Raw genomic sequence first — 18757 nt, forward strand, 5'->3', positions numbered from 1 at the left:
CACACAATCCTCTCACCCCTACCCCATCCTTTCTCCCCACACCATCCTCTCACCCCACCCCTGTCCTGCCACCCCCATGCCATCCTCTTTCCCCTACCCCTCCCAGGCCCACAACCCAAAACCCTGCCTGGAAGCTTCTTGCAGGAGCCAGGCTGGGCTTAGCTTTTGTTCTATTTTGTGTCTGTTGTCTCCACATCCTCCCAGCAAACCTCGAGGATGGGCATGAGCCATGATTACAGACTGGACAGTGGGATCCTAGACTAGTCACTCCCTCAGGGTCTGGCAGCTCCCACACACAGGGCGGGGTTCCAGCCTGACAGCAGAGGCTGTGCTGTGAGATGACCTGGCAGTGACCGTGTGTGGAAAAGGTGCTTGTGTCTGACTTTGAGGCTGGGTGCTGCCCTGGAAGGGCTGACACTGAATTCACATCATGTTGGCTTGTGGAGGGTGCTGCGCTGAAATTTGTCTCCTGGGGCTTCGGTTTGACTTAGCTCTGCATGGCCCCCAAGGCCAATTTCCTAAGTATCTGATGGACCGGACTCCAGGCAGATTTACTCATGAGCAGCATGAGGGCAACTCCATGCAGAGTAACCCACATTCTGATTCATGGTTTAAGAAATTTAGAGGGTCACAGTGTCACTCAGCATAGCCTGTCTAATAACAGAGGTTGTGCAATTATGTTTAGATTTCTAGGTTGGAAGAATCCCTTAGGAAGTTAGTGCTGCAGATAGAACAGCTGCAAAGGTAAGCCCCCCTCGACCCCCGTGAGTGCAGTGGAGGCAGCCACCGCCACGTGCATTGGTCTGGCTCTCCAAGATGAAGAAAGAAAGATGACCTCAGATGCAGAGGGAAGAGCTCGTTGATTCACCAGAAACTTTTGTCAGAGCAAAAATGCTGTGGGAAAACCGAAGGGAAGAAGGGAGACAAAAAAGAAAAAGTGAAAAAGAGATGAATGGTTCTCCTTGGGGCAGCTGCCCCAGTGATTCCTGAGTGTGGGAGGGGTCTGGGAGAACAGCAGGCGCCCTTGGCCTCTCCAGAGTGACCCAGCACAGGCAGGGTGGCCCTGCAGCCAGGGACTGCGTGACTCCACCTGCAGCCTGGCGGCCTGCTTTCTGCCAGGAGTTGTGGCCGTTTGCGGAAGGTACATGTATGTGGCGAGTTCTGTGTCTAAAGGCATTGCTGTGAATGGGTGATGCATCTTAGGGAGAAACGTCCAGAGTTGCTAGGATTAACCAAAATGGGGACTTGAAGCATTACGTTTCAGTATCTGGAAAATCTAGCCATTTGAAAGCCTCCTTTCTTGTACATTTTAGCTCACCTGTGACTTTGCCATATTGCCTCTGCGCTGAATGCACTTTTACTGCAGTCAGTGTTTCTGGAATTTGGAATCAATAACAGCCAGAGTTCAGTTACCACAGTGATACACAGATGCTGCGCACTTTACACTCGGCGGCGCCTTACATTTTATGAGATATGTTGAATAGTCCCAAGTCCCTGTTTGGTGGCTGCACACTAACGTGAAGGTCGAGGAGTCAGGAGCCCTGTCTGCCTCCCATTGGCCGTGTGTGTAGGAGTGGGTGAGCCTCCAGCGTGTGTGTAGGTGCCCGCCTCCCTGCTGTGTCAGGCAGCTGAGCATGGCATGGCCTCACTGGGGCCGTGGGGCCTGAGGGAAGCTGGGGATGCCAGTCACACTGGCTGGTGGCCCTGCTCCTGACACGAGGTTCTGATGGCCTCTGGTGAAAAGGGCTTCTTTCCCCTGTCGTTGTTTTGGGTTCTAAGAGTTACCACAGGCTTGTCTTGTGAAGGGTGTGTTCCAGGTGTCAGCAAGGAAACTCCAGGCCAAATCCAGCTTGCAGTGTATTCTCTCCTCCTTCCTTTCCTTCGCTTTTTTTTTTTTTTTTTTTTTTTGAGACAGGGTCTTCCTTTGTCACCCAGGCTGGAGTGCAGTGGTGTGATCTCAGCTCACGCCTCAACCTCCCAAGGCTCAGGTGATTCTGCTGCTTCTGCCTCCCAAGTAGCTGGGACCACAGGCATGCACCACCACACCCAGCTAATTTTTTTATGCTTTGGGGAGATGGGGTCTCACTATGTTACCCAGGCTAGTCTTGGACTCCTGAGCTCAAGTGATCCTCCCACCTCAGCATCCCAAAGTGCTGCAATGGCCGACGTGAGCCACTGCACCTGGCCACAGCGTATTTTCATGTAGCCTCCAAACTGAGCATGGCTTTTACATTTTTAGAAGATAGTAAATGCATTGCAACAGAGACTTTATGTGGACAGCAAAGCCTCCTACATTTACTAGCTAGCCCCATTTGCAAATTCCTCCTTTAAAGCATCACAAGAGGAAAGGCAGATACTTAAAATGCACCAAAGGGGCCGGGCGCAGTGGCTCACGCTGGTAATCCCAGCACTTTGGGAGGCCAAGGTGGGTGGATCATCTGAGGTCGGGAGTTCGAGACCAGCCTGACCAACATGGAGAAACCCCATCTCTACTAAAAAAATACACAATTAGCCAAGTGTGGTGGTGCATATCTGTAATCCCAGCTACTCAGGAGGCTGAGGCAGGAGAATCTCTTGAACTCGGGAGGCAGAGGTTGCAGTGAGCCAAGATCATGCCATTGCACTCCAGCCTGGGTAACAAGAGCAAAACTCTGTCTCTCAAAAAAAAAAAAAAAAAATGCATCAAAGTGTGGAATTATTTTCATTTTTTTCCTTCTTGGTGTATAATTTTCTTTCATTCCGTGGATTCGTGTTTTGCATCAATTCTGTAAAATTCCTGCCCATTATCTTTTCAAGTAGTACCCTCTGCATCCCCGGCCACGGCCTGCAGCTCCCCGCCCTCCACATCAGCCTCTGCTGTGATCTCCGTCGTCTTAGGCCACCTGGTCACATGCTGGTTGCTTCTTCCAGCTCCCTGATTTTTAAGTTAAGCCAGTGAACCCCACTGAGAGTTTGTTTTTGAGACAGAGTCTCACTCTGTCACCCAGGCTGGAGTGCAGTGGCACAATCTCAGCTCACTGCAAGCTCCACCTCCCGGTCCAAGCAATTCTCCTGCCTCAGCCTCTGGAGTAGCTGGGACTACAGGTGCCCACCACCATGCTTGGCTAATTTTTGTATTTTTAGTAGAGACGGGGCTTCACCATGTTGACCAGGCTGGTCTTGAACTCCTGACCTCAGGTGATGCGCCCACCTGGGCCTCCCAAAGTGCTGGGATTACAGGAGTGAGCCACCGCCCCCGGCCCCATTGAGTTTTTGTTCTGTCCATTACAGTTAACATTTCTAGAACATCCCTGCTCATTTCACCATTTGGAAAATAATCTTTGCTCATTGTTGCATCTTCGTCTTTTATGTCGTCATCTCACAGGCAGCCTTTTTGTTTTCCTTACCTGATACCCTCAGGAATCCAAATCTACCTTCTTTTCTTCCACTCTTGCTGGAGGAGGTGTGTTTCTGCTGATCTCTGGTGAGGTTGCATAGGTCGGTCCCACTCCCTACATACCTGGTATCGCCTGCATTTTCCTCCAGAGAGGATTCCCGTGTGCTCTGCAAGCCCAGCTGACCCGCCCAGACCACTGCCCCTGACCCCGTCTTGCCCAGCCTCACTGTGGTGGCGTTCATGCTACCCACTTTTGTTGTCGTCGTTGTTTTTGTCATCGTCCTCTTGCTCCCATGAAACAAAGTGTGTTTTAGAGTGGTTTGGAAGCAGGAGCAAGTGCCCTGCAGAGGAGCCAGGCCACAGCCCTGCCAGACACAGAAGGTCAGGTACTTCCACCCACTACAGTCAGCCACGCAACAGCCAGTGTTTACTGAGCACCAAGTGCATTCTCAGCGCTGTTCTGGGGTCTGGCAATTCGGAGTAAGCCAAGCGAGCCAAGTGCCTGTCCTCTGGGAGCTTCTGTGTTGGGGGAGAAGAGGCAGAAAGTGAATTTGTATGTCAGGCTGGGACACAGGCTGTCAGGATAAGTGACTCTGGGTGAGGAGGTTGAGGGGCAGTGCCAGGGTGGGCTCTAGCAGGTGACTGCACAGCGGAGGTCCGAGTGGTTGAGCTGTTGCACAACTGCCTGTTCCTAGCTAGCTTGGTCCCAAACTGAAATTGCTGAGGGCAGACTGTTCGCATCTCAAAACCCCTGCCAGCATAGACGGGCACTCGGTGCCAGGAGACAGCCCCACCCTCATCTGCAGTCATGCACCTCAGTGTGTCCACAGAAACTGTGTGTTTGTGGAAACAGACACACTCCCCCAGTCTTACACGTGCGTCTCAGCAGTCCACCAGGCCCCGTGAGGCAGAGAGGACCCAGGTGCAGCAGCCTTCTGTGGCCGGGAGTCGTGGGACACAGCAGGCGGTCTCTGCTGCTGGCCGTCATGGAGATCAGTCCAGGGTTGCTAGACTGGAAAACGTGACCAAGTAACTTGTCCATATTTCTCTTGCTGGCCTGTTTTTCTTTCTTGTCTTTTTTCTTTCCCTTTCCTTTCCCCTTTCTTTTCCTTTTTTGAGATGAGTTCTTGCTCTGTCGCCTAAGCAGGAGTGCAGCAGTACAATCACAGCTCGCTGCAGCCTCCAATTCCTGGGCTCAAGCAGTCCTTGCGCCTCCCAGAGTGTGGGGATGACGGACAGGAGGCGCCATGGCTGGCCTCTTGGCGGCTCTTCAAAGCTGGTGCGTTAGTGGCTGCTGTTGCCAGGCGTTCATTTCACAGCTTTAACACCAGCGGTGGCCGTGTGCTGAGTGACAGTTGTAGTTGCAAGAGCCAGTGATGTAAATGGCAGTGAGTGTTGAGTTCACTTGGTTTCCGCGCTAGGGAGGAGCAGGGCCGTGGGACTCACAGGACACTTTAGGAACCGCTGAATTCCTGTGAAATGCCCTTTGCAAACCCAGTAAGAACATTTTACTGATTCAGAGCCTTCTTACACTTTCAGTTGGAATGACCTGGGGGAACATCAGTTTTTATGGTTTAATTCAGTACCTTTTCTCCATCTATTTAGTATGAGATCATCACAACAAACAGCTTTCAGCACAATAAAAAGTTCAGTTTCAAGTAAGTAAAATCATGCCAGAAAGAGAACAAAATAGAGATGCATGTTGCTGAATCACACTGTGTGCACTGACGTTGGCATTTTTATCATCGCTCTTCCAGCAAAGCCATACGGATGCCTACTGCCACCTCACTCATCAACCCCCGACAGGTGTGTGGGTCGCTCACAGAAATCACAGGGCCCGCAGGTCTTTCCGCTTCCGCACCTCCCTCCCAATCCCAACCCCATCCCCCCTCCAAGCCCCCAGGTTTTGCTAGTCCAGACAATTGACTGGACATCAATTCATTTTGGTACTTACTTCATATCCCTGTGAGGCTCAGGTCCCAAACTAAGTGTGTGATCCAGGCTGGCCAATCAGAGCACTCCATCCCTGCAGCCACAGTGATTGGTCTGGGAATAATCATGTGACCCAGTGTTCTGCGTGTCCCCCCCCCCCACCCACTAAACTGGGGATCCAGTGCCCGGCAGCTGACAGCCCTGCCCTAACAGGAAATTAAGGGGCTGACCTGGTGCCTTTCATGGAATCCTTCTTTCACCTGGTGGATGGCCTGAACCCATTACCCAACCCATGGCTGGGGGTCCCTCACACAGGAAACATTCGTACTGGCAGATGCCCTGTGGCTTGTATCTGCCCCGTCTCCAGGCTATGCCTGCTGGGCCATCACTCTGGCAAAGGGAGCCCAACCTCATATTCCCTCCAGCATCCCAGAGAAAACCCGGCCTGGGGTAGCTCCTGGCTCTTCAGATGCAAGGCACAAATTCAGTCCACTCCTGTGAAAGGAAACACATTCAGATTTATTACTTATAGGTCCTGGATGGGGAGAGTGCCATGCGTGGGGAGGACAGTGCTCTGTCCACAGGTAGCAAGAGGCAGGAAAGAAGGGTCAGGCAGAGAGGGGGGCCCCGTGGGCCAGCACCTTTATTGAGGCTCAGGGCATCATCCAGGCAAGTTTCTCGTGGGGAGTTTTAATTGGTGGGTTTAGAGCAGGCAGGCACGAGCTCCACGGGTCCCACTGTGACTGAGGGCATCACTGTGGCACATCTGCACGGTCCATGCAGGGTGAGGGGTCAGCGGGGCCAGCCAAGTGGGTTTTGTCCACCCTCCCACAGGGAGGCGGCCACTGGGAGGCAAGTGTCCGGATGGACCACACTGAGGCAGTGGGAGCTGGTGGAGAACTGGAAACTGTTCAAGGTGACTGAGCCCTGCCTCTGGTATGAGAAAGTTAAACCTGTCTTCAAAATGGTTGCTGAGGCCACCTAAAATTAGAAAAATTCACTCCAGCCAGGCTGGACTAATGGGAGTCATCCATGGGACTCTTGCTGGAGCTGTTGGAAAAGAATGAGCCTCTTTCTGCAGAGATCACGAGCCATAAGGATGGCAGGGCTAGGAGGGGGCCAATGCAAAAAGAATGCAATGTTTTCCTGTCTCCCTTTGACAAATGAAGGAACTAGTGTGTAGTGAGCATGCACGGTGTGGTATGTGTGGCCAGGCAGCGATTGATAACAGAAGTCAGTTCGGGATCCCACTCTCAGGACGTCCTAGTCTAGCAGGCTCCAGGCAGGCGTTGGCAGAGAGAAGAGAAGGGGTGGTCTGGAGGGAGAAGCCAAGTGTGCAAGAGAGGCAAGAGAGGCGCGTCAGGGAGAGCCCAGCCAGGGCGGGTCGGCCAGCGACCTCTGTGTCCTGGAGAGGCTACATCCCGGTACAGAAGGCGGGTGGCCCTAAAGAGGGAGGGAAATGGCAGTGATCAGATGCCTAAGTGGCTAAACTCTGGCTGCAGCACAAAGCTAGAGGAAGATTTAGACATTTATGCATGGTCTCGTCTTGTGTGTATTTCAACTGACGTTATGGGTAAGTCCTGGGCTCACTCAAAGCCTTTCACTGTGTGTTTAACAGACTGGAGTCAATGGAAGTTGATATCTCTCCTTCTCCGATTAGAAAAGTAAGTGCATCTCTCCTGCCGAGTTCCTGATTTCCCATATACCAGACATGTGGCATTTCCCATTTTCCTCCGTACTGAAAAATATAACTGCTCATGCAACAGTAGACAGACTTTGCACAGCGCCCCTGCGTCAATGTGCTGGCTCTTGCATCATGTGCTGGCCCCATGGGTGAGAGGGGTGGCTGTGGCTGTAACCTGGGTCATGAGAACACTCCTGTTCTGCCTGAATGGCCGGGACTGCAGTTGCATCTGGAGAAACAAAAGCAAATGCAGACGGAGTGTGGCAGGGTCCCACGCAGGTCCTGTGTTGTTCCCGTGCCAGTCCCATGTTGGTCCTGTGTTGACCCTGTGTTGGTCCTATGTTGGTCCTGTGTTGATCTTTTGTTTGTCCTGTGTTGGTCCTGTGTTGATCTTGTGTTGATCCTGTGTTAACCCTGTGTTGGTCCTGTGTTGTTCCCGTGCAGGTCCCATGTTGGTCCTGCATTGACCCTGTGTTGGTCCTATGTTGGTCCCGTGTTGACATTGTGTTGGTCCCGTGTTGACCTTGTGTTGGTCCCGTGTTGACCTTGTGTTGATCCTGTGTTGGTCCTGCGTTGACCCTGTGTTGGTCCCGTGTTGGTCTTGTGTTGGTCCCGTGTTGGTCTTGTGTTGGTCCCATGTTGGTCCTGTGTTGATCCTGTGTTGGTCCTGTGTTGACCCTGTGTTGGTCCTGTGTAGGTCCTGTGTTGACATTGTGTTGGTCCCATGTTGGTCTTGTGTTGACCCTGTGTTGGTCCCATGTTGGTTCTGGGTTGATCCTGCGTTGATCCTCTGCTGTTCCCATGTTGGTCCCGTGCTGGTCCCTCTTGGTCCCTGTTGGTGTCAAAGAGAAATGGCAGCAAAGCTGGTGGCCCTGTGCTTTACCTGCCTTCAGTTGCTGTCTCATGAAGTGCCAAACAGTGCCAAAGAAGACAACAGTAAACTTTGTCAGCCCAGGAAAAGAAATGGGTCAGAAAAGCTAAGGATTCTGGGAAACAGGAAGCACCAACTTCAAGCTGGAGAGAAGCAAGACCAGAGGAAACCTGCCCGGAACTCAGGGAGACTCCAGGCCCCGCTCTCCCGTCGTCTGCCTGGGTCGGCAGAGCTCAGTGCCAGGTGCACAGCGGCCACACACCAGGTGGCTCGGAAACAAGAGAGAGGAGGCAGTTTGGGAAGGACTCAGTACAGAGTGAACTGCACCCCATGGGAGGGATCAGGACTTAAGAAGCATGTGGGGCAGGAGGGCGCCAAGGAGCAAAGGCAGAAAACTGAGTGGGTTCTGGCAGCGGTGAATGCCTGTGTTCCATGGTGCCAGTGATTGGCTTATTGGATTTATGTGTTGCTTCGTGTTGTGCGACACAGTGTGGCTCGTTGGCAAGCACTGTTCCGAGCCTTTATAGATACGAACTCTGTCATCCTGGCAGCCCTGTGACATGAGTAATCCCACCCAGAGCCAGATGATGGAGGAACCTGGAGTCAGGATAAGAAGGCGGAACTGGATTCCGTAGGGAATGAAGAGCCGCCACAGCTTCGGTGAAAGAGAAACGCCAGTTCCTTGGCAGTTGGGTCAGGCACACGCGTCCTCTCCCTGCCCAGCTCACCTCCTCTGTCCTCATGGCCACACCCATACCCACTGGCAACACTGGAGCCTGCTTCCAGAGGGACACACTGCCTCGTGGGTGCCCGTGTCCCGAGGCAACTGGCCCACACCGAGCACCCCACCTGCCCCCTCAGGCCCTGCTGGAAGCCCTTAGGGAACCCTCCCCCGGGTCCCTGTAGGTCCCTACCACCTGCCTTGGCTCCCCCAAGGCTGGACACCTGCTTCCAGCTGTCCTTTGGTGCACTAGGACCTTGTTTCATGGATGAACTCACAGCCTCCAAGTCCCCACAGCTTAAGGGGGAAGAACTTGGTTCTGTCAGGTCAGCTTTCTACCTTTCCTTAGGATCTGAGTAATTGACGAGAATAGAGAATACTCAAGACTGGCAGGCAGCAGGCATGTCGGGCTCACGCCTGTAAGCTCAGCACTTTGGGAGGCCAAGACAGGTGGATCACTTGAGCCCAGGAGTTTAAGACCAACCTGGGCAACATAGTGAGACCCTATCTCTAAAAGAAAGAAAAGACTGGCAGGCTAAATTGATTGACATTTCACTGGGTGCTACTGTTGGAAATTATTGCTGAGGAACCAGAATGTAATGAATCAAAGTTCCTAAGTGAGGGGCAAAGACCAGACAGGGGCACACATTTTCTTTTATTTTTTTTTTGGGGGGGGGGCGGGTTTTGTGGTTTTGTTTGTTTGTTTGTTTGTTTTTGAGACAGAGTCTCACTCTATCGCCTAGGCTGGAGTGCAGTGGTGAGATCTCAGCTCACTACAACCTCCGCCTCGCGGGTTTAAGTAATTATCCTGCCTCAGCCTCCTGAGTAGCCGGGACTACAGGTGCGCACCACCATGCCCAGCTAAGTTTTGTATTTTTAGTAGATACAGGGTTTCACCATATTGGTCAGGCTGTTCTCAAACTCCTGACTTCGTGATCCGCCCACCTCAGCCTCCCAAAGTGCTGGGATTACAGGCATGAGCCACCGCGCCCGACCGGCACACATATTCTGTAAAGGGCCAGATAGTAAAACATCTGGACTTTGCAGACCAGACAATCTATCACAACTACTCAACTCTGTCGTGGAATTGCAAAAGCAACCATAGAAAGTACAGAAGCTAATGGCATGACCATGACTGTTCTAATAAAACATTAACAAAAACAGGCTGCGGGCCATAGTTTGCCAACCCCTGTGCCACACCAGAATGCAAATTTCAAGGAAAGTGTCTAAAACCAGTTTTTCACCTCCTGAAACGCCTTGTCACCCTGGAGTGGATGTGTGTAGCAGTTCCTTTGGAAAGAGCTCGCATCCTCCCTGCCCCACATGATTGCGTAGAGTGAGAGGTGCTCCTGGTAACCCTCAGCCCGAGCAGAGGTTCTGGGGACACCACCTGTTGCCTGTGCAGACTGAGGTCTTCTCTGGCCTGCAGAGAGCAGTGTGCAGGCCTCTCGAGGTGAACCTCCCACACTCTTCAGGGCTGCATAGGAAAGAGCATTATCGGGGGTGCTCTTGCTGGGGTTCCTGCCCCAAAGGCTCGTCAGAGGGAGGGCCACAGTGCAAGTGTCTGTCATTAGGTGGACCTGGAGAAGCAAAGCCAGTGCCATCCCGTGAGAGCGCCTGGGACACAGCTGGGCCTGCCCAGAGGGCCTTGGTTCTTTTCCTTCCTCCTCCACCCTTGCCGCTCCAGGCCTGGGGACCTCAGGCTGCTGGCACTGGTGAGGAGGAGAAGCAGAGCCTAAGGCCCCCACCCTCCTGGACAAGGTACCTGAGAAGGCGAGGGAGAGTCTGCTTTCACACGGAGATGGAAGTGTTGACTGCGGTGTGGGGCTTGGCTGGATAATTTCTAAGATAAGTCTGTTCACCTTAAATGAGCATGGAATTTTCTATTATGTAAAATTAACCAGGGTTAACGTATCTTTTTGAAAAGGTAAAATAATGACTCACAAATACAAAATGAATGCCATTCACATACTTCCTTCAACTTACGAATTGGCCAGTCACAGTAGCTCACGCCTGTAATCCTAACACTTTGGGAACTGAGTCAGGCAGATCCCTTGAGCCCAAGAGTTTGAGACCAGCCTGGGTAACATGACAAGAGCCCATCTCTACAAAAAAATTAGCTGGGCATGGTGGTGCACACCTGTAGTCCCAGCTACTGAGAAGCTGAGGTGGGAGGATCACCACTAGGAGGCTGAGGCTGCAGTGAGCTGTGACTACAGCCCCAGTGCACTCCAGCCTGGACGACAGAGTGAAACCCTGTCTCAAAAAAAAAAAAGAAGTTTTGAGTTAATGAGGGAAACCAGCTGATATAGTTTAGGTATTCGTCCCTGCCGGCATCTCATGTTGAATTATAATCCTCAGTGCTGGAGGTGGGGCCTGGTAGCAGATGTTTGGGTCATGGGGGCAGATCCCTGATGGCTGGTACTGTCTTTGCTGTGGTGGGCGAATTCTCATGAGATCTGGCTGGTTAAAAGCACGTGGCACTGTCCCCCAGTCTCTTGCCCGCTTGCCCTGCAATGCGCCTGCTCCCCTTTGGCCTCCCGTCCTGATTGTAGCCTCCCAAGGCCTCCCCAGAAGCGGCTGCTGCCATACTTCCTGTACAGCCCTCAGAACCATGAGCCAGTTAAACATCTTTTCTTTATGAATTACACAATTTCTGGTATTTATCGCAGTGCAAGGATGGCCTAATACACCACCAGTTAAATGTGAAAACTGGTTTAAAGGAGAATCCAAAGAGCAAATATGTGTGTAGGCAGCCAGGAATGCAGATGTGAACACACCAATGGGTACACAGCCCCTCCCACATGGCAGGAACCAGTGTCTTGCCCAGCCAAGTCTGCCATGGCCCATGGACAAGAAAGATTTGCACCACTCTCTTCTGTAACTCACAGCTATCAGACAGCACCAGGACGGGGAAAGACACGAGCACTCGAATCTCTATGGAGATTTTCTTTGAACGAAGCAGCAAATGGAACGTAGTTCAAAGGGGCGGTGATGTCAAGGGGATTCTTAGGATGAACTTGATACTGAAGACATCCTAGCGGATGAGAAGGATCAGAAATGATGGCATAGCAGCACTCCAGGCAGGTGAGAGGAAATACCTGGAGCCTGTCCTGATGAGGCAGGAATACGTCTGGTGTCCACAGGATGGCAGGCAGAGGCTGAAGGTACAGAGACAAAAGCTCCCGGTTTCACAAGATTCTGCCTTGTTGGGGGTGGGAGTGAGGTCATGAGCTTTGGGTGGATGGGGAATGCACCCAGTGGATAGCTCCATGAGACCGCTGGCCTGCAGGCAGCTCAGAGGGCCATGCCAAGTGGGGGGTTCCATCCTTCCAAGGTTACAGTCTTGCCAGCAAGCAGGAGCAGAGGACTGGCAGAGTAGGGCCAAGGGTATGGCAGAGAGTGTCCCCGGAGCAGGGCGCTCCTGTGCTGCTCGAGAGGCCACGAGGACACAGAGGGGCTTCCATGGAGTACTGGAAGGGCCTGTGGATTAAAGGATCTGTGGGATGGCTGTGCCAGGGGCACAAGCCAGGAAGGTGGGCAGCAGAGGTCTTGGTGGGGCACAGTTGATGACGGCAGAACCTGAGGACCAGCGGGGGTGAGACAAGGAGCCTGGGAACAGGAGATGCCAGCAGTGAGTAGGGAGCCAGAGGAACGAGCCCAGGAAGGGGCAGCGACTAGAAATAGCACTTTGCCATGCTGCAGGTCGCACTAAGAGGCAGGAGGGGCTCAGAGCGGAGCAGCCTCCCTCACCAGTCTCAGAACCTGGGCTGGCAGCTCTGGGTTCACAGGTTCCTGTGGGTTGAGGAGGGAGGGTGGCAGCAGCGGCCTCGTGGTTGCTGGGTAGGGTGAAGGGTGGGCACAGAGCAGGGCCCAGCACGCACAGCTCCGAGCAGTGTTAGCTCCACCCTGTCCGTCAGCATCTGGACTTCAAGGTGACAAAATTATGCACCCAAGAATGATTTACTCAGGACTTCACATTCTCTAACATCAGCTGCAGACTTTGTTTTTTTCACCTAAAATTGCTAGTAGAGCCTTTTATCTATTCACCATCATAGGCCCTGGTGGAACAGAGGGGATCAAATCGATAAGACCCACCCACACCCCTTCTACCACCAGCAGGCAGAGTCGGGAGATGGACACAGAATCAAGTTAGACAGGAACTTGTCAGAGGGTGATAAAGATGAGGGAGATGGGGTTCCAGGAAATGGGTTCCTAACAACCACTGGGAGTCCACATCTCGTAAGTGGCAATATTGGAATTTTATCCATTGTTTTCTTGTTGCATTCTTAGTCGGAGATAGCAGCCGGACCTGCGAGAATCTCCGTGATTAGTCCACCTCAAGATGGACGCATGGGTAAGTAAAATTTCCTGTAACCTTGCCTCAAATCGATACACATGTCAATTAAAATATATTCCCTGAGGCCGGGTGCGGTGGCTCACGCCTGTAATCCCAGCACTTTGGGAGGCAGAGGCAGGCAGATCACGAGGTCAGGAGATCTAGACCATCCTGGCTAATTCCGTGAAACCCTGTCTCTACTAAAAATACGAAAAATTAGCCAGATGTGGTGGCGGGCACCTGTAGTCCCAGCTACTCAGGGGGCTGAGGCAGGAGAATGGCATGAACCTGAGAGGCGGAGCTTGCAATGAGCCGAGATTGTGCCGCTGTACTCCAGCCTGGGCGACAGAACAAGACTCCGTCTCAAAAAACAAACAAACAAACTATATATAAATATTCCCTGAAAGGTCATGTTTAATCACAGTTGTCAGAACCTACCCAAGGGGGTGTTGTCCTTCCATCCAGTGTAGGAGGCTACGTATTTACCAAAATGGTGCAGCTTTTGAGTCCCAGGGAGAAGCTCCTGATGACCGTGTAACGAGTCACAGGAGAAAACTGGCTCCTTGGCATTCTATGTCCTTCTGGTTTTTAACAAAAGTAGTGTCACTGTGTTTGCTTCCTGGGAATTGGCTTTGAATTGCTGGTCCGTTTTCAAAGTGAATCCTTCCCTCAACCCTCAGCGCACATCGGCCTCAGCCCACACAGGCCATCTCCCCGCACACTGTCTCCTGCATCTCCACGGGGCCACATCTAACAGCTTCTTTCTGTTTCATCCCATGGTTGACCTTGTCTAAGCCCCCTGTTCCCAGAGTGTGTGTCGTTTGCAGAGGTTCACCATGTTTCTGCATAGACGTCCGTCCTCACTGGCTGCTCCTCCTAGCATTCAGTTCTGGAAGGCACAGGGAACACCAACTCTCTAAGCGCTTCCAGTATATGCTGAGGTACGAAGGGGCCGCCGCGTTTCTGTCCCAGCAGGCTGAAGGCGCCCTGGACATGCTCAGAACACTCACTGTGTCTGTCTGTTGTGTTTCCTCTTTGCCAGACTGAAAGGAAATAGTAATTTTGATTTGCATTTATGTGACTATTAATGATTCTGAGTGTTTTAAATTTATTCCTCTGTGTTTTTTCTATGAATTATCTGCTTTATTCCTTTGTCGTTTATGTGGACCCCTCAGTGTGCAGGATATTAACCTTTTACTCAATTTGCTTTGTAATTTTATATTTGACCTTTGAATTTGAGAGACTTAATATTTTTCTGTACTCAAATCTATTCATAGGGTCTCATGCTTGGGGAGTTTTTTTCAGATACCTAAATCATTTTCTTCTAATTGGATGGATTTTTAAACTTCTTCTTAGAGCAGTTTTAGGTTCACAGAAAAATTGAAAGGAAGGTACAGATTTCCCATATATCCCATGACTCCACACATACACAGCTCCCCCATCCACATCCTCCACCAGACCAGCCGATGTGTTAAAACTGATGACGCTGCATGGACACACCATTATCACCCGGAGTCCATGGTTTACATCAAGGTTCACTCTAGGCGTTGTATGTTCTATGGGTTTGAACAAATACACAGTGATGTGTATCCACCATCGTAGCGGCATATGGAATAGTGCCACTGCCCTAAAAATCCTCTGTGCGCCACCTGTTCATCCCTCCCCCACCTCCCACCAACCCTTGAAAGCCACTGATCTTTCTATGGTCCCTTTTCCAGACTATCTTAGAGTTGGAATTATACAGTATATGGCTCCTCAGATTGACTCCTTTCACTTAGCAACACACACTTACGGTTCCTCCATCTCTTCTCATGGTTTGCTAGCTCATTTTCTTTAGTCACTGAATAATATTCCATTATCTGGATGTATCACAGTTTATCATTCACCTACTGAAGGGCATCTTGGTTGCTTCCAGGTTTTGGCAATTAGGAGTTAAGCTGCTCTAGATGTCCATGTGCCAGAGTTTTGTGTGGACATGTTTTCAGCTCCTTTGGGTAAATACTAAGGAATGTGAATGCTGGATCAGATGGTGAGAGGGTGTTTAGTTTTGAAAGAAATTGCCAAACTACCTTCCAAAGTGGCAACAGCTTTTCGCATTCCCACCAGCAACGAATGAGAGTTCCTGTTGCTCCACGTCCTCACATTCGATGATGTCAGTGTTCTGGATTTCAGCCAGCTGATAGGTATGTAGTGGTATCTTGCTGTTTTATTTTACGTTTTTTGATAACATGACTAGGAGCATCTTATGCTGATTTTTCATCTGCATATCTTCTTTGCTGAAGTATCTGTTAGGCTTTTGGCCCATTTTTTAATTGGATTGTTTTCTTATTGTTGAGTTTTAAGAGTCTTGTGTATACTTTGGATGACAGTTCTTTTATTTTTTTATTTTTTTATTTTTTTGAGACGGAGTCTCGCTCTGTCACCCAGGCTGAAGTGCAGTGGCCGAATCTCAGCTCACTGCAAGCTCCACCTCCCGGGTTTACGCCATTCTCCTGCCTCAGCCTCCTGAGTAGCTGGGACTACAGGCGCCCGCCACCTCGCCTGGCTAGTTTTTTATATTTTTTAGTAGAGTCGGGGTTTCACCATGTTAGCCAGAATGGTCTCGATCCCCTGACCTCGTGATCTGCCTGCCTCGGCCTCCCAAAGTGCTGGGATTACAGGCTTGATCCACCGCGCCCGGCCAACAGTTCTTTTCTGTGTGTCTTTTTTTTGATGACGTTTCTTTATCAGATAAATAAGTATCTTGAAAATATTTTCTTCCATTTTGTGGCTTGTCCTTTTGTTCTCTTGACATTATCTTTCACAGAATAGAATTCTTGTAGTTTTTAATGTTTACCTTCTTCCAAATTCTTTGAAGTTTATCTTGAGGTATGTTGTAAGATGAGTTTTTTAAATAATTTATTTTGAAGATAATTTAAGCACACAGAAAAAATTGTAAGAACAGTATTAAAAAAAAAAAAAAAAAAACTCCAATATCTCCCCTCCCAGATTTCCCCAAATGTTAACATTTTGTTAATTTGCTCCCTGTCATCATTGGTATTTCTCTGAACCACTGAGCATGTTACCAATGTGGTGCCCTAGCACTGCTAAAAACCAAGAACACAGTCCTACAAAACCACCCGCAACTCAACCCACATGTTCATACTGACACAGCACAGTCCTACAAAACCGCCCGCAGCTCAGGCCAGGTGTCCACACTGACAAGCACAGTCCTAACAAAGGCCAGGCGTCCACGCTGACACAGCTCTACCATCCCGTCAGCTGTTGCCAAGAGTTTCTCTTCTCCTCTGGTCAAGAATCTCATGGAAAGATGAGCTACATCCAGCTATAACATCTCTTCTGTCTCCTCTGGACTGGAACATTTCCTCATAGTTCTGTTTCTTGTCCTCAATAGTTTTGAAGAATAATTAGGCCTCACATTCTGAAGGGTGACCCATAACCTGGGTTGTCTGGTATTTCCTCAGGAATCCAGACCATCCTCTATTGGCAGGAATGCCCCAGAAATGCTACTGCTCTGCTTCGCACATCAGAGCACAGAGTTGACTCATTCTGCCACAGGGACATTAACCTTAGTCACCAGATTGATTCCTCCAAGAGGACGTTCACCTTGGTCTCCCGATTCCTCCAGGAGGATGTTCACCTTGGTCTCCCGATTCCTCCAGGAGGATGTTCATCTTGGTTTCCGGAGCCCTCCAGGAGGATGTTCACTTTGGTCGCCTGATCCCTCCAGGAGGATGTTAACAGTGGTTGCCTGATTCCTCCAGGAGGATGTTCACCTTGGTTGCCTGATTCCTCCAGGAGGGTGTTCACCTTGGTCGCCTGACCACACAGGCATCTATCAGGCTTTCTTACTGCAGTCATTATGTCCCCCATATGGATGAGTGTCTTGTGGAGAGATAGTCCAAATGACACTGATACCTTTTTCCTCATCCGGCCTCACGCCCCCCGCCCCCCAATCAGCCACCACTCTGATGACTGCCTCATAGCAATTTTTCCATTTCCACAGTTCCTTCTATATGTATTAATTGTCATTCTACTATAAAGAAGAGCTTTTTCTTTTACCCAATTCAGGTATCTATGTATTCACTAATTTATAACAATATGAATTGATAGATTCCTTTGTTGTTGTTTTTTTTTTTTTTTTTGAGACAGAGTCTTGCTTTGTCGCCTAGGGTGGTGTGCAATGGTGCAATCTCAGCTCACTGCAACCTCCGTCTCCTGGGTGCAAGCCATTCTTGTGCCTCAGCGTCCCAAGTAGCTGGGACTATAGGCGTGTGCCACCATACCCAGCTAATTTTTTTTTTTTTTTTTTTGTATTTTTACTAGAGATGTAGTTTTGCCATGTTGCCCAGGATGGTCTCAAATTCCTGAGCTTAGGCAATCCACCTGCCTCGGCCTCCCAAAGTGCTAAGATTACAGGCGTGAGCCACTGCGTCCAGCCAGATTCATAGATTTCTATTTTGTTCAGAGGTTTGTATTTTCTGCTAAACTCCTCCCAGATATGGTCATGTTCAAAATGCATTTTTAAAACGTCAACCAGGAATTCTGTACCCAGTGAAATTAACATTTTAAAATGAAGACTAAATACATTCACGGAGTAACAGAAGCAGAATTCATTGCTAACAGACCTGCCCTAGAAGGCATTTAGGCCGATGCCACACAGTAACTTCAGTCTGTTAGAAGGAATGAAGAGCATGGGGAATGGTGATTATGGGATGAGAATAAGAGGCTGCATTGTTAATTTCTTTTATCTTCTCATTACTTTACAAAACATAAAATTGAAGCAACAATTATAACGTTGTATTGTTGGAGTTACAAAAAGTAGATGTAACATAGAGGATAATAAGCACAAAGGAAGAGCGAGGAGATGGAGCCACCGCATACATAACTCTAAAAAACACAGCTGAAAAATCAAGAGGGATTGTTAAATGACGTTGTAAAGCATGTGTTAAACACAAAGACAATCAAGACAATAGAAGGACAAAGGAGACAGAGACACTGGAGAATAAATAGCAGAATGGCCGGTGAGGGCTTTCTTCTGGACCCTGTCGATCAGTATCTTATCTCCTTTCACAAATACCACAGTATCTTGGTTACTTTTACTGTACAGTAAGTTTTGGAATTAGATGGCATAGCCCTCTAACCTTTTTCTTAATTTGTCAACATAATTTTGCCTATTCCAGGTTCTCTTCATTTCCATATAAATTTTAGGATAATGTCAAATTCTACAAAGAAAGTCTGCCGGGATTTTGATTTTGATTGAATCTCTACATCAGTGTGGGGAGAACTGCCATCTTCACAGTTTTAACAGTCTCAGTCCATAGATGTGCTGTGTCTCTCCATTGATTAGAGTTTCCTTAGTTTCTCTCAAGAATCCTCAGTAATTTTCACTTTGCAGGCCTTGTACTTTCTTGATAAACTTACATGTGGGTTGTTTTTGGTTTTTTTTTTTTTTTTGAGACAGAGTCTTACTCTGACCCAGGCTGGAGTGCAGTGGTGCCATCTAAGCTCACTGCAATCTCTGCCTCCTGGGTTCAAACAATTCTTGTGCTTCAGCCTCCCGAGTAGCTGGGATTAATTACAGGGGTGCACCACCACACCCGGCTAATTTGTGTAATTTTAGTAGAGACGGGGTTCACCATGTTGACCAGGCTGGTCTCGATCTCCTGGCCTCGAGCCATCCATCCACCTCAGCCTTCCAAAGTGCTGGGATTACAGGGACGAGCCATCGCGCCCGGCCCTAGGTATTTCATTATTTTTTATGGTGGGATTTTCTTCATTCGATTTTTATATTGGTTATCATTCATATGGTGTATCTTTTCCCATCCTTTGGT

At 49.7% G+C, this 18757-nt stretch overlaps 1 protein-coding gene across 1 annotated transcript in view; it reads left to right on the forward strand.

Annotated features, from left to right (window-relative positions):
- The window catches only part of RNF212 (ring finger protein 212), a 40718-nt gene that overhangs the window by 9484 nt on the left and 12477 nt on the right, over positions 1-18757 (forward strand). Inside the window, exons 4-8 of the mRNA XM_017865444.1 lie at positions 686-744; positions 4982-5034; positions 5134-5182; positions 6927-6972; positions 12878-12941. Coding sequence (XP_017720933.1) covers positions 686-744; positions 4982-5034; positions 5134-5182; positions 6927-6972; positions 12878-12941 — 271 coding nt within the window. The remainder of the gene's footprint in view (positions 1-685; positions 745-4981; positions 5035-5133; positions 5183-6926; positions 6973-12877; positions 12942-18757) is intronic.

This window comes from Rhinopithecus bieti, unplaced genomic scaffold (genome assembly GCF_001698545.2).
Source record: "Rhinopithecus bieti isolate Rb0 unplaced genomic scaffold, ASM169854v2 scaffold_79532, whole genome shotgun sequence".
In the NCBI taxonomy this organism is placed as follows: Eukaryota; Metazoa; Chordata; class Mammalia; order Primates; family Cercopithecidae; genus Rhinopithecus; species Rhinopithecus bieti.